This window comes from Semicossyphus pulcher, unplaced genomic scaffold, assembly GCF_022749685.1.
Source record: "Semicossyphus pulcher isolate SPU_LCO1_2020_fin unplaced genomic scaffold, fSemPul1.0.p SCAF_17, whole genome shotgun sequence".
In the NCBI taxonomy this organism is placed as follows: Eukaryota; Metazoa; Chordata; class Actinopteri; order Labriformes; family Labridae; genus Semicossyphus; species Semicossyphus pulcher.
The window spans coordinates 24,184,157-24,196,557 of NW_027211681.1; the positions used below are offsets into that span (position 1 = coordinate 24,184,157).

At 43.3% G+C, this 12,401-nt stretch overlaps 1 protein-coding gene across 1 annotated transcript in view; it reads left to right on the forward strand.

The window, feature by feature from the left end:
* The window catches only part of LOC138595049 (voltage-dependent T-type calcium channel subunit alpha-1I-like), a 197,237-nt gene that overhangs the window by 162,537 nt on the left and 22,299 nt on the right, over nt 1-12,401 (forward strand). Inside the window, exons 30-32 of the mRNA XM_069666367.1 lie at nt 3,080-3,158; nt 3,852-3,973; nt 6,643-7,089. Coding sequence (XP_069522468.1) covers nt 3,080-3,158; nt 3,852-3,973; nt 6,643-7,089 — 648 coding nt within the window. The remainder of the gene's footprint in view (nt 1-3,079; nt 3,159-3,851; nt 3,974-6,642; nt 7,090-12,401) is intronic.

The following is a 12,401-nucleotide window of genomic DNA, read 5'->3' on the forward strand; positions in this document are numbered from 1 at the left end:
GGCTTCATTCAATGCTGAGAATATCTGACGTGCCATTATTCATCATCTTCTCAGGGTTATAATATATCTTTATTGCATCTGAAAAAGAAGCAGCTGAAGTACTGTCTCCGTTTGCCTTTTCCCAACATTATGGAGATCTATATCTATACTGCCTTTTTATATGTGTTAAGGAACCTGTGAAAAATACACTGACGGATGTAGAGTGGCTTCTCTCTTCAAACCTGCTCTTTATTAAAGACATTTGTAAAGCAGTGAGTCTGTGCGGAGCCAGAAGCGGATTTTTGCTAACTAATCAGTGCTCTGACTGCAGCCCTCTGGAGGATTTTTTTCACCCTGATGTATAAAATGTACACACAGAGAAACACAGATATACACATTAACACAAATAACACAGGCACACACACCGAGTCAAAATTACAGTCTCAGAAATCTCCCCCAGCTTCGGTTGTGCCTCCGATCAATAGCCTCTTTTTCCATCCACTTAAACATGCCTTCTTTCCAGTCCCTGCTCACCGTTCGGACAGATTTAATCGGCTTTGTTGGGCTTGTTTTTTGCAGTGGAAGCTTAGACTGCAACGAAAATACACATCGAGCTAATACGGGGTCACTGGGGGAAGTGTTGTGAGCATTAGTGCACACACACGTGACATCACGGGTCAATAAGAGAAGAAACATGTTTTTTTGAACAACTTTTGATGTCTTCTTTAAACACATACAGTATGATGATTCTCCCTCTCTATTATTTTCATCTACACGGGACAAGTTCTCTCTATCTCTGTCTAAAGAGTCTGTTCTTTCGCTGTAGTGTAACAACCTCTTATGTGTCTGCATGACTAGTGTCACATTATGTGGCAGATTTCATACACAGTTGTAACAAAAAGCAGGACCCCCACCATGACGCAGAGGACTGAGTCACAGCCTCATTAACCTATATAAGGCAAGCAACACATTGAGTAAACAGTGTTATAAGTTTGCATATCAGTGCAGGTTTGTTCTCTATGGAAACCAAATGTATAAATATCAAAGTCCGCTCTTGCTGTGTTTCTCACAAGCTTCTGTTGCCTGGTTGCCAGCTCTAATGCTTCTATAGTATCCCGCAATCTGTTTCGTATACCTTCCCCGTGGTGTGCTTTGGTTCTCTGCTCGTGGGATCCAAGGACATCAGATGGGCTTAAGTTACAAGCTGCAAAACTGCCTCAGGCCCAGCGTTGCTTTTAATATGCACCAGGAAACATCAACATGCACGGGCGGGGAGAGACAGAAAGCTATCTTCGGGCTTTCCCATTCCTGCCTCCCTCATTATTTCCTCTCTTTCTCCTCCGTCACCCTCTCCTCTAATCAAACTATCTGTCTTATTCTCTCCCAATCCTCTCTCTCTCCCAGTTTATTTGCCTGTGTAATGGAATTCTACACTCATGTATTCAAAAGCACCTAATTTCCTTCCCTGTGAGGTGACTTAGCTAATGGCATTCTGCTTAGTGCCTGCTATTGAGCCCCAGGGGGTCCTTTCCCCATTTGCATTGCATATCTCTATCTGTGAACACTCTTCACGGATGGAGTCACGCCTGTTAAGAAGCCAGCCGGTAAAAAAAAAGTTTTCTTCAAGCTGTGTCATAGAGTGATTGTCCTTGATCTGAGGCAGGGAGGGGTTTCTGCTGTGGTTGCTTCAGTTGTGCTAACCGCCAGTTTGCAACTATTTCTGGTGAGATTAAATGTTTGCAGCATCTTGTAGGCGTCTGTTTAGTTTCGTGACCTTTCAGCTCTGAAGAAAAGTTCGAACTTAACCGCAGCATTTCAAATGTGCAAAATCAAAATCGTTTCCCCATATTTCACAAGACGCTAAAGCTTTCTTTTTCAGAAAGTTGTTTATGTAGCTACACAGTGAGAGAAATGTCTTCTCAAAGGATTACACATAGCAGAAATTGTCTGCAGCTTTACTGTTTGTGGTCTGTCACATTGAAAACATCCTCTTGTCTCCCTTTGGAGTGTCAGTAAAAGCTGTTAACATGTTAAAGATAGAAAAGCAGCCAGTGGAACATCAGGGATCTTCTGTTTCCTGCAGGATAATGATGCCATCACTGGTCCGTGATATTGGTCGGATCATTGTTTCTTCTTCTCTGCCATCTCAGGATAAAAAGCTTGCAACTTCCCCAGATGATACCCTCCGTTAATTAATGATTTTTCCTTGCTACTGCCAACTTCACGTGCACTCCAGAAAACTCAGACACAATACGTTCCTTGGTGGTCACCCCGGGTGGCTGGTGTTCCTCAGGCATTGGTATTGGTGCTTGATGCATTTGCTGCAGCTGTGTTCTGTCCAGTCCATTTCCCAAGGCTTCTTGGATGATGTTGCTCTCACACTCTGATAGTTTAACATTTTTAAGCTTCTCCTGCAGACCAATAAGCTGCAGGTTCTGGCACCGGCCACTCTTAGCTGAATCCTCGACAGTCTGATGCCGTCTGTAACTCTTTGTAGCAGATGTTAGGAGAAGCTGATGGTTGTCATCTTCTACCTCAGAGATCCAGTTTTCTGTTTAATTTAGCCAAAGCAGCAATTACATTATCATCGGTTCTTAGCCTAACGTTATATCTGCTCACAAAGCCACCAAGAGCACGACCAGCCTGATATGTTCTTTGGCCATTTTCGGGGACTTAAACATAGCTGACAGTACGCTTCTCACTGAATGTCTCCTTAACTGTTGCCCGCAGTATTTGCTAGTTTGATGTTAACCCTGTCATCATGCTAGCATTAGCGCTTTGTTTGGACGGTCCACTTCCAATAAAGTGTAGATTTTTTCAAGTCAGTAAAGGGCCACTTACCTGAAGCGTGTAGCTGCTGAAGTTTAACCAGTACATTCTGGGAGTTGGGTTTGACGGCACGTGTTCAACTAGGCGGCCATCTTGTTTGATAACCTCAGTTACTCTTGTCAAATCATGTTAATTCAGCCCTGCTATGTGTACTTTCAAAAACGTTTAACTGACATACAAAAGGAACAGTAGACAAAGGAGCAGGGATGGTTTAACCACTGATGATGTATCCACAGAATCTTAATAATGAACATTCCTTTTTGTGTGACAGGTGGGAAACCTCGGCCTTCTCTTCATGTTGCTGTTCTTCATATATGCAGCTCTGGGCGTGGAGCTGTTTGGAGAGCTGGGTAAGTCTGCGCTACCACCTGCGTGTTGCTAACCACATGCTAACCACATGATAAAGAAACATTTTAAAAGTAGCATTTTCGTGTTTGTTGGGTAGCCATCAGTGCGAACAAACCCATGGGGTGGGGCTGGAAAGGAGCTTCATCCAAGTCTGTTGCTGGAATGAAAGTGAAGAAAAGGTCAAACTTTGAATAAAAATCAGGCAGTGTTAAATTACAATCATCAGCCAAAACATTCGTTGTAATGAATGTCTGAATAAAAATGAATTACAAATAATTACATAGACGGGTCCAAGAGGCTTAGCCAAGGTTACAGGGACTTGATTTAGTGTTTATTTACACTCCTCCTCGGCACTATAGTCCCTCATCTGACTTGTTCGCCAGACTTTTGGCATATGTGGTGGCTGGACTCCCATCCTTGGATCAATGTTTTTATTGATTTAAACCCCTGTTGCTTACTTTTTTTTCTCCATTTTGAAACTGATAAAGGCACTTGTCCAAACCTTTTTCCAATTCCACGGTTGTTCTCTCCATCATTGTGTCCCAGTCCTTTGTCCTTTTTTTCTGCAAGATATAGCTAATGTCTAATTCTGACTCAAAGATCCTGTTTGATTCTTGAAAGTTTTAACGAAAGAAACCAATTCAAAGCTGTGATCCTTCACTCTCTCAACCCTTTCTGTCTTTTCTCCCTCTCAGTGTGTAACGCAGACTACCCCTGTGAAGGGATGAGCCGACATGCCACCTTTGAAAACTTTGGAATGGCCTTCCTCACACTCTTCCAGGTTTCTACCGGTGACAACTGGAACGGCATCATGAAGGTACGTCAGTTCGCTGCTGTTAGACTGAGTTTTGTCACACTTATCTCTTGACATTTGTCATTGGGACCGATCGCTTTTCACTTTCCAGACTGCGACCTCATCCCCGACAGCACAGACAGCACATATTTTCTGAGATGAGGGCCAATAAGAAAGTGGGCAGGAGAGTCTGGAGATACGAACAAGCATGTAATTTTCTATTTCTGAGTCGGACAAACTTATTTTACACCAATCTCAGCGCAGACAGACGCCAAGTTATAGAATTATAATTGAAGGTCTTCAGTTCAGCACATAAACGTTGGGGAAACGAGTGAGTAAAAAATGTGTATTTTGGCAAAGACGTTGATGAAAAGTAAATTTGCACGTAGCAGAACCTTTGATAGACTTTAAAATCTACTCTCACAAAATCTAAGTGTTTGATCCCGCTCTTCAATCACTCATCCATCACCTCAATCAAGTCTCACTCTCTAATCACACCCAAGTACTTGGACCTCTTAAAATCTTATCACAGCTTGTGTACCAGAGAAAGTTAATCAGTGCTGATTAGGCTTTGAGAAGGAGTAATGAAAGGAAGACAGGCTCTGAAAAAATTGTCAGGCTTCAGCTTTTAACAAGTGGGGATGTGCAAGTTTGACAATGTGTTATTTAGAGACATTACAAAGTGCTTCAATCACACTATAAATGAGCCTATTTTACTGAATATAAAGGCGTTACTCATCAGATTGTTCCTTAAAATAATATTCAGATTAATTTAAATACATCACATGAATTGTTAACGATGTCAGAGACTTATGCTGCGTTCCAGACAGCTGGGAACTCGAGAACTTCCCAGTAGAAATGTCCCACTTCCGACCTCAGAGCGTTTCAGGTGCACAACGGCAAACATAAATAAAAAACATGGCCGACCGTGACAAAGTGATGTTTCGTTCTTTCAGAGATTATTTACAGTAACCAGCGACCTCATCACACTAGCGATATTTCTTATAAACATCTTCATGCACAACATGTGTTACTATGTCAGTTAAATGCAGCCAAATATATATTACGTTGCTTTTGAGTTGATCGTTTACCATTTACGATCTGCCTCTCCATGGGTGCGGCCATTGTTGTGTGACGTCAGGCATCTGATTCTCGTGAAGTCTGGGTAGATGAATCTGCTCCGAGTTTACAAGTAGGAACTTCCAGCGTTCCCGAGCAATCTTCCTAGTCGGAGGTCTGAGTTGTCTGGAATGCAGCTTTAACTTTATTAAGAACTTTTATTGTAAAAAAAACTTTATTAATCGATAAGTAGAAGGACAGAATTCAATGTGAAATGAAGGTGAAGATTTCTGGTGTTTTATAATAGACATGTTTCAGACACTTTCAGACAGGAGAGAGTTCGACATGTCAGAGTAGGAAAAGGTCACGTTGGTGTAAATAATAACACTGAAGATGGCTTAATACCATTTATCTGCTGCAGTTTCAGAGTCCTGCTATTGTGCACGCTGGCTCACTGACACACTGTCATGTCTTACTAGAAGAACGTATTGGACAGGGTCTCTAAAATAGGTATAACAGTGTGCCTGTAAATGCAGAAAAGGCTGCAATTTGATAAATGTAAACAAGCCCTGTGATTGACTGGCGATCAGTCCAGGGTGTACTCCACCTCTGTGACAGCTGGGATAGGCTCTACTCCCCCCCGCGACCCTGAACAGGATAAGCGGCGTACAGAAAATGGATGGAGGGATGTAAACAAACAAAATATTTAAAAAATACAAATGTTCCATGAGGAAGGAAAACGCACAGGATCTTATTATCGTGGAGAAGCGAGGGCAGCAGCAAGCGGCAGCCCGACAGAAACCAGCTGTTGGCATTTCAGTAGAAATTGGGTCCAAGACTTTGGGCTCAGAACCAAGTCTGTTCAAGCTGCCAATCTGCAATGCAGGAAATGCTTCACCGACTTTCCAGACATAAAACACAGCATAAAAAGAATCAGACCAAACCAATGCCAACCAAAACAACAACAAACAAGATTAAAAGACAATGTTTCTGCGGTGAAAGCAGGAACGTCTACAAATCAGTCTGTCTTTATCTTTATATGAGGTGATTCTTAGAGTATCTGTTGTCCACAGCTGCTTAAGACTGTGGCAGTGAGATCCACACAGCCATCTGAAAGCAGCAGGATAGATGTTGATGAGTCGTCAACCTCCTATTGGAGAGGCACCAAGCCAGAGCGCATATTTACTGTGACAGCCATCCACTGTGTTTGCCTGGATTCAATCATATGCAAATGTCTCAGCAATGCTGCATCAGACTGCTCTGTGATAACTGGATGTTCTACCTGATTGTGAGGTAGACACACACATGCACCCAAGAACCGACCACTCTGCACTTTAATTGCTTGCTGATTATAATCGGGCCCAAAGTGTTTTAATGAGTAACATGTCATGAAACTAAAACTGTTTGTTTTCAATAAAACTCCAGAGGGAAACTTCATCCTATGGTGGAAATGCTTACCTCAAACTCCTCTTTAACTGTCTGATCTTCTCCCTGTCCTTCCCTACGCCTTTCTATACTTTTCATTGAAATCTTATAATTCTTCCACTTAATCCACCCACTCCTCTCCTTGTGTCTGACCCTTTCCTCCCCTTTCCTCACCCCCTAAACTCTCCCGATGTTCCTCCACCCACCAGGACACACTGAGGGAGTGCCCACCAGACCGTCCGGGCAGCGACTACGGCTGCCACGCTGGACTGCAGTTCATCTCCCCGATGTATTTTGTGTCCTTCGTGCTCACGGCTCAGTTTGTTCTGATCAACGTGGTGGTGGCCGTGCTCATGAAGCACCTGGACGACTCCAACAAGGAGGCGCAGGAGGACGCCGAGATGGACGCCGAGATCGAGATGGAGCTGGCTCAGGGAGGCCTCTGCTGCATGATGGGAGGCATCGGAGCCATCGCGGGAGCCACGGGTGGCGCTGCGAGCGGGGCCGGCGTGGGCGGAGGAGCGTCCGGTGCAATCGCAGTGGGGACAGTCGGGGGTGCAGGTGGCGGGGTCATGGCTCCTCTACGAGATGGAGGAGGAGGTGCAGCTCATGAGGGACACACACACCGGAGATGTCGACTCTTCTCTCCTGCCGAGGTAAGATGACTTTCACGCATTAAGAGAAATTACTGCTGATGTAGCCACACTGCTACTTTTAATAAAGCAGAATCATCAGTTGGTTTGTTTCAGCACGTCAGCAACTTATACTTTAAAACAGAATGTTTTATGTAAATCGTTTTATGCTCCTGCTTATCACCGTGAAATCAGTTTTAAAGGTATTTCATTGTTCTGCCTGACTTTCACTTTTTAGCTTGTTACAACCCAGCTCGTTAGGGGAAAGAGAGGCAACATTAAAGCAGTATTGTAATAAAACTTTATTAACAAGACAATTTGTAGTTTTACACAATCCCAAAAAATGAGGCAATCTAAGAAGGAAAGGCCCTGTGGGAGCTGCTCCAATCAATAAATAAATATTACCAAAAAAGTTGGTAAATAAAACTTCTTATTTGACTTTCTAGATGAACATTAAAAGGAAATAAAAACTTTGCTTCTTTTTAATAAATCCAAACAACAAACTAAACAGCAGCTCTGCTCCTTTTGTCTTCAAATGAAGAAACACTACCTGAGTGAGTTTGACCTAGTTTAAACTACGCTACTTGGAAGCTCAGTCATTGGGGACTTGGCTTGGGAACCGGAGGGTGGCCAGTTCAAGTCCCAAGGTACTGGTAGTGTGTGTTGCATGATTCTAATAATAACGGATTGAAAACCTTGGATTTCCCCTCTAAGATTAATAAAGTATGTCTTCTTCTTGAAGACATACTTGACACATTTTTACTTTGGCAGACCCGTTTTATCAAACAGTTAGATTGTGTGCATTGTTTGGCTGTGGAAACAACCCACTGTATAAGGACTGGAGTTAGTGTTACTTTCATCAGTTCATTGTCCAGTTTATGAGCAAGATGATGTTTCCTTAAAGATTGTGATTGCTGGATTTCTCCTGATTGTGGTTGGTGGTGTCGGACTTCATTTGTCAGATTCACCTGCTAGTAGACAGTGGAAAGGTTCAGGAAATACCTAATTTGTTTGGCTTGTCTCCAAGTTTGAGAAGCCGACGACGATGGTACCTGAGCTTAAGCATCACAGCAGAAGACAAGGTTTAGGCTGTGTGCGTTTGAACATCTGGACAAGACCAACTCGATCACTGGAAACTGCCTTCCACACGTTACCTGTCAGAAGTTACAAGGGGCGCCACCCACCCGGGCCTGAAGTGTCAAAGTTATTTTACCCAGAGATCTTTAATCGGGCCCTGCCCCTGTCTCTGTGCAGCCTTACTGTCACTATAAACAACCTAAATTGTCAAGGGAGAATGCTGGGAGGGTCATATAGACACCAGGGACTTCCTGGTGAATAAGTTCCTTCAGAGAGGTGCTATAAGTCTGTTTTCTGGTGAAGGTAAAGCCTTGGCTTTTTTCCTTTTACGGTTTTATTTACAGATGCAGGTAACCTCCCTTTTCTCCCCTCACAAAGTGTCTCAGAGTTTATCTGCAGGAGTCAGTGATGTACAGGTTGACAGATTCTGATGCTCACATCAATAGAAAGTTCCCAGACTTCCAACACTACCGGACTTCACTTATCCGAGGGTTAGGAATGGACTCACACACACACAGGCCCTGTTCTTACTTCAAAGCACCATACAGCATGGTTGCAGTCAAACACTAGAACTGGCAACTTCATCAGTGTAGGCCGGTAAGCATGGTAGCAAACATTTCTTCAACTTTCTGCCGGCGCATAAGTTATTACTTGATAGCCTGTAAATAGTAAATGTAGCAGGCGGAACTACGTTTTGACGTCGGACAACCCAGACTCATTTTCAGGTGGCACAGTACACAAACGCGTTGCCCTCACATATGTCAATGATTTCTGTGAGAGGCACATCACGTGTAGACTTCCACACTCTAATTGTACTCGTTTCTTCACTGTATTATGTTTTAATTCACAAACTACTTTAATCTGATCACTTTGCTTTGCTTCACTCCCCCAACACGCCTGCACCTCTGCTCTCTGCACAGCTGCTGGCCCCGCCCCCCTCCATCTGTCTGTCTCTCTGTCTGCTGTGTTGACTGCCTTCATCAGCAGTCTGTTTCATTAAGTTACAAAAGTTAAATATTTTCTCTCGCAATTCAAAACAGCACGTGAGCCGCGTGTGCACGAGGGACATTATCAATGACGTGACAATCAAACAGAGACAATCAATGCATTTACAGTAGGGACGCACGGAGATACACGATTGTTTAGATTAGATTAAGTAAGAGAACTGCATATGATTGTGTGTGGACAGAGAGTGTCCTGATGTCGGACCCTCTTTTACCATTAGAACACTGTGTGAGGAGTAAACTGGTCCCGCTGTTGTTTATTTGGTTGCCACGACAACACGTCTGATTGATGTCCTGTGACTCCTGTCACTGTTTCAGGGCCGCCACTGCAAAATGTATGTAACGGAAACACTGGTTTTCTTAGCACAGATTGAACTTTATTGTTATTGTTCTGAAAAAGTGTTTGCACATTTTATTATATTTCTATTTGAAAAAGTCTGATGGAGCAGTTGAAATAGTCGGAGGTTTTTTTGTTGGGGGCACAGGAAATCACTCAGAGAAAAGTGCAAAGAATGGTCACGATCTTGACTTTCTTTCAAATCCTGGAAGCAAGCGTCTTATGAATATTTAACCGGGTACATCCCTGTCATGGTCACTTCTTGGTAAAAGCTAATCATGCAGGATTATGACTGATGGGCTCTGAGACCACTGATCTCCAAACCACACACTCCCTGCAGCATCACATCCTCTCTGAATTCACAGAGCGGAGTCGGGAAGATGAGTCATCAGTCATACACAAACATAATCACAAGATCACCAATCTAATCACTGCAGCAATGATGCATGTCATGAGTAAGCGTGTAGTGCCACTTCAGCGAGAATCACAGTCGGAGAGGTGTTGTTTTGTCTCTCAAGGTAACAACAGACGCTCCGTCAGACGGCTCAGCGCGTGGAGTGCTGATTAGTCCATCGACAGAGAAATAATCTCCAGCTATTTGGATTTAAAAAAAATGTCAGATATTCGGTGTTATTCAAATGTGCGGGTTTGTTGTTCGGAGCTTTATTTTTCGCCAGCTGGTCAGACAAAACAAGCAATTTGCAGATGTGATCCAGACCTGCTGCATGAGTCACGAACAGACTGTCTGTGTCACTCATATTGTATGACTCATAATTAATCCTTAATCAGAATGTATTGAAGTATTAAAAGCCTAAAAAGTTACAGAAATCAACTATAATAGAGGCAAATAATTATAATAAACATAATGCAGAATTAAAACTCTGTTCACCGTCACTCTCTCGGCCTGTCAATTTCCCGAGAAGTTGGACAACGTTTCGGTCTTTTGTATCATTTTGGTAACTAAAAATTCTCTCCCTGTGACAGCCGCCTCGCTCTCTCTCTGCAGGTCACTGTCAGGTCGAACATCCTCTGCTGTACGAGACAGTGTAATATAACCTGCTGCTCTTATCTTGATTCTCCATTACTGTTGGGTCCCCTCTGCTGCCTCCCATCTATGTCATGGAACACTTTGCCAGTAAAACTTTTTATATTGTCTAATTTTAATGTCAAAACATTATCAGTCTGTGTCTCACTGTGCTGCTCTGATGAGACATTGTTGGCCTCTTAGTATTCTGTCATTACACTACTAATGACACTGCTGAATCTGTCTTGTTTTAGGGCCCGATCAGAAAACACGAGGCGCACTGCACTGCCGCTTTTGTTGAAGCCTACGTCCCGATCAGACAGAGAGCGTTTTTTCCTTTTTTTTCCTGTTGTTAAGGCAACCAATGAATCATTAGCTGCCAATCTAACCGTTACTGTTCCCATTCATTTTGGCTAGCTAAAACTTAACTTTGTTTCCAATAAATTAATTACATGTGCATTAAAAAATGCAGGTGGAAGGCACTTGCTCTGGCTTTGACGGAGGGTGAGCAGCTGTTCCCAAATACATTAAACACAGGGAAACAGAGATCCGTGTGGGTACATGAGACCCTCAGAAAGAGGGAAGATCACGGCGATCACTCGATGTCGTCACCCCCGCAGAAGGCCCGCCTCTCCATTCATCCGATTCGACAATGAGAAAAAACGGCAATGACGTCGGGCGCTTTTCTGTTTTGAGTTGAAGTTTTTTTCAACTCGAGGCGCTCAGAGCGGGAAAAACACGAGGCGCTCAGGGACGAAGAACACGAGGCGCTCAGCAAACACAAAAGCAGCTCGCAAAAAGCGTCCCTCTGATTGAAAACAACAACAAAAAAGGCGCCTCCAGCTGCTGAAACACGCTCTGTCTGATCGGGCCCTTAGTCTGCTTATCTCAGAAAGTAACACTTGAAGCTGAAGTTCCTCAAGTATCTTTGCTAACAGTTTGCTGTGTTTTGTGAAGTCGACATACTGTGATGTTTCTTTCTGTCTCAGGTCCAAACTGCACCATGATTTAGGGGAGTTAAATATGCAAATGAGTAGAAATGATTCAAAACTCATAGAAATATCAGACATGACTCTGATGCAGCTTAAACTGCAGTGTCGAGTTTTAGCCAGTTCTGCACCGATCAGTTACTAGGATTTATTAGCCCCCTAAAGCAGGGGTCAGCAAGGTCAACCTTTTTATATCTGAGATCTACTATGAAAAAATAAAAGTGGCCAAGAGCGACTTGCATTACATTGCTGTAATCACTGGTGGCGCCCCATGTTGGTTCTTTTGTCGACTGAAGCGCTGGTACCACGGATGAGGCACACACACTTGTCCTTCACATTCGTGGATGAAAACTTGCTTTCCTAGTCCCCGTGGAAATCCTATGTTTCCTGCTTTTTCCAGCAGTCCATCATAAACCTGGCTAAACCGGCTAACAGCACCGAACTCCTCACTTTAGCTCAACTAGCGTACAGTATAAGTGACCCGACCTGTCGATGGAGGTTGCTGCAACATTGCTGTGATTGGTTAGGTTCAGACGTTGACAAAACCTGCCAGGAGCAACATCGTTTCTTATTGACAGCTGACACAGCTTATTTTGTATTAGAGGGGGCGGGACATCTGTGTATTCGATTGAACTGAAGTGGGAAGAGGCTGCCAACCTGTTGGAGACCCCTGCTCTAAAGAATCAAATGTTTCTTCTACACAACAAGTAAACATATTACGGCTGCCACTGTGTTAGAGAGGCAAGAAGAACTGATTTGAGATCAATTATTATGCGCACAAAGAAAACAATATCAGTGAGCTGCTGGCAGAGATTGTAATGTTATTCAAAGATAGCAAAATATCTGCAGTCAAAGTAAAATACGAAAATAAAAATGAGGTTTTCTCCAACATTTTAAGCAGACAC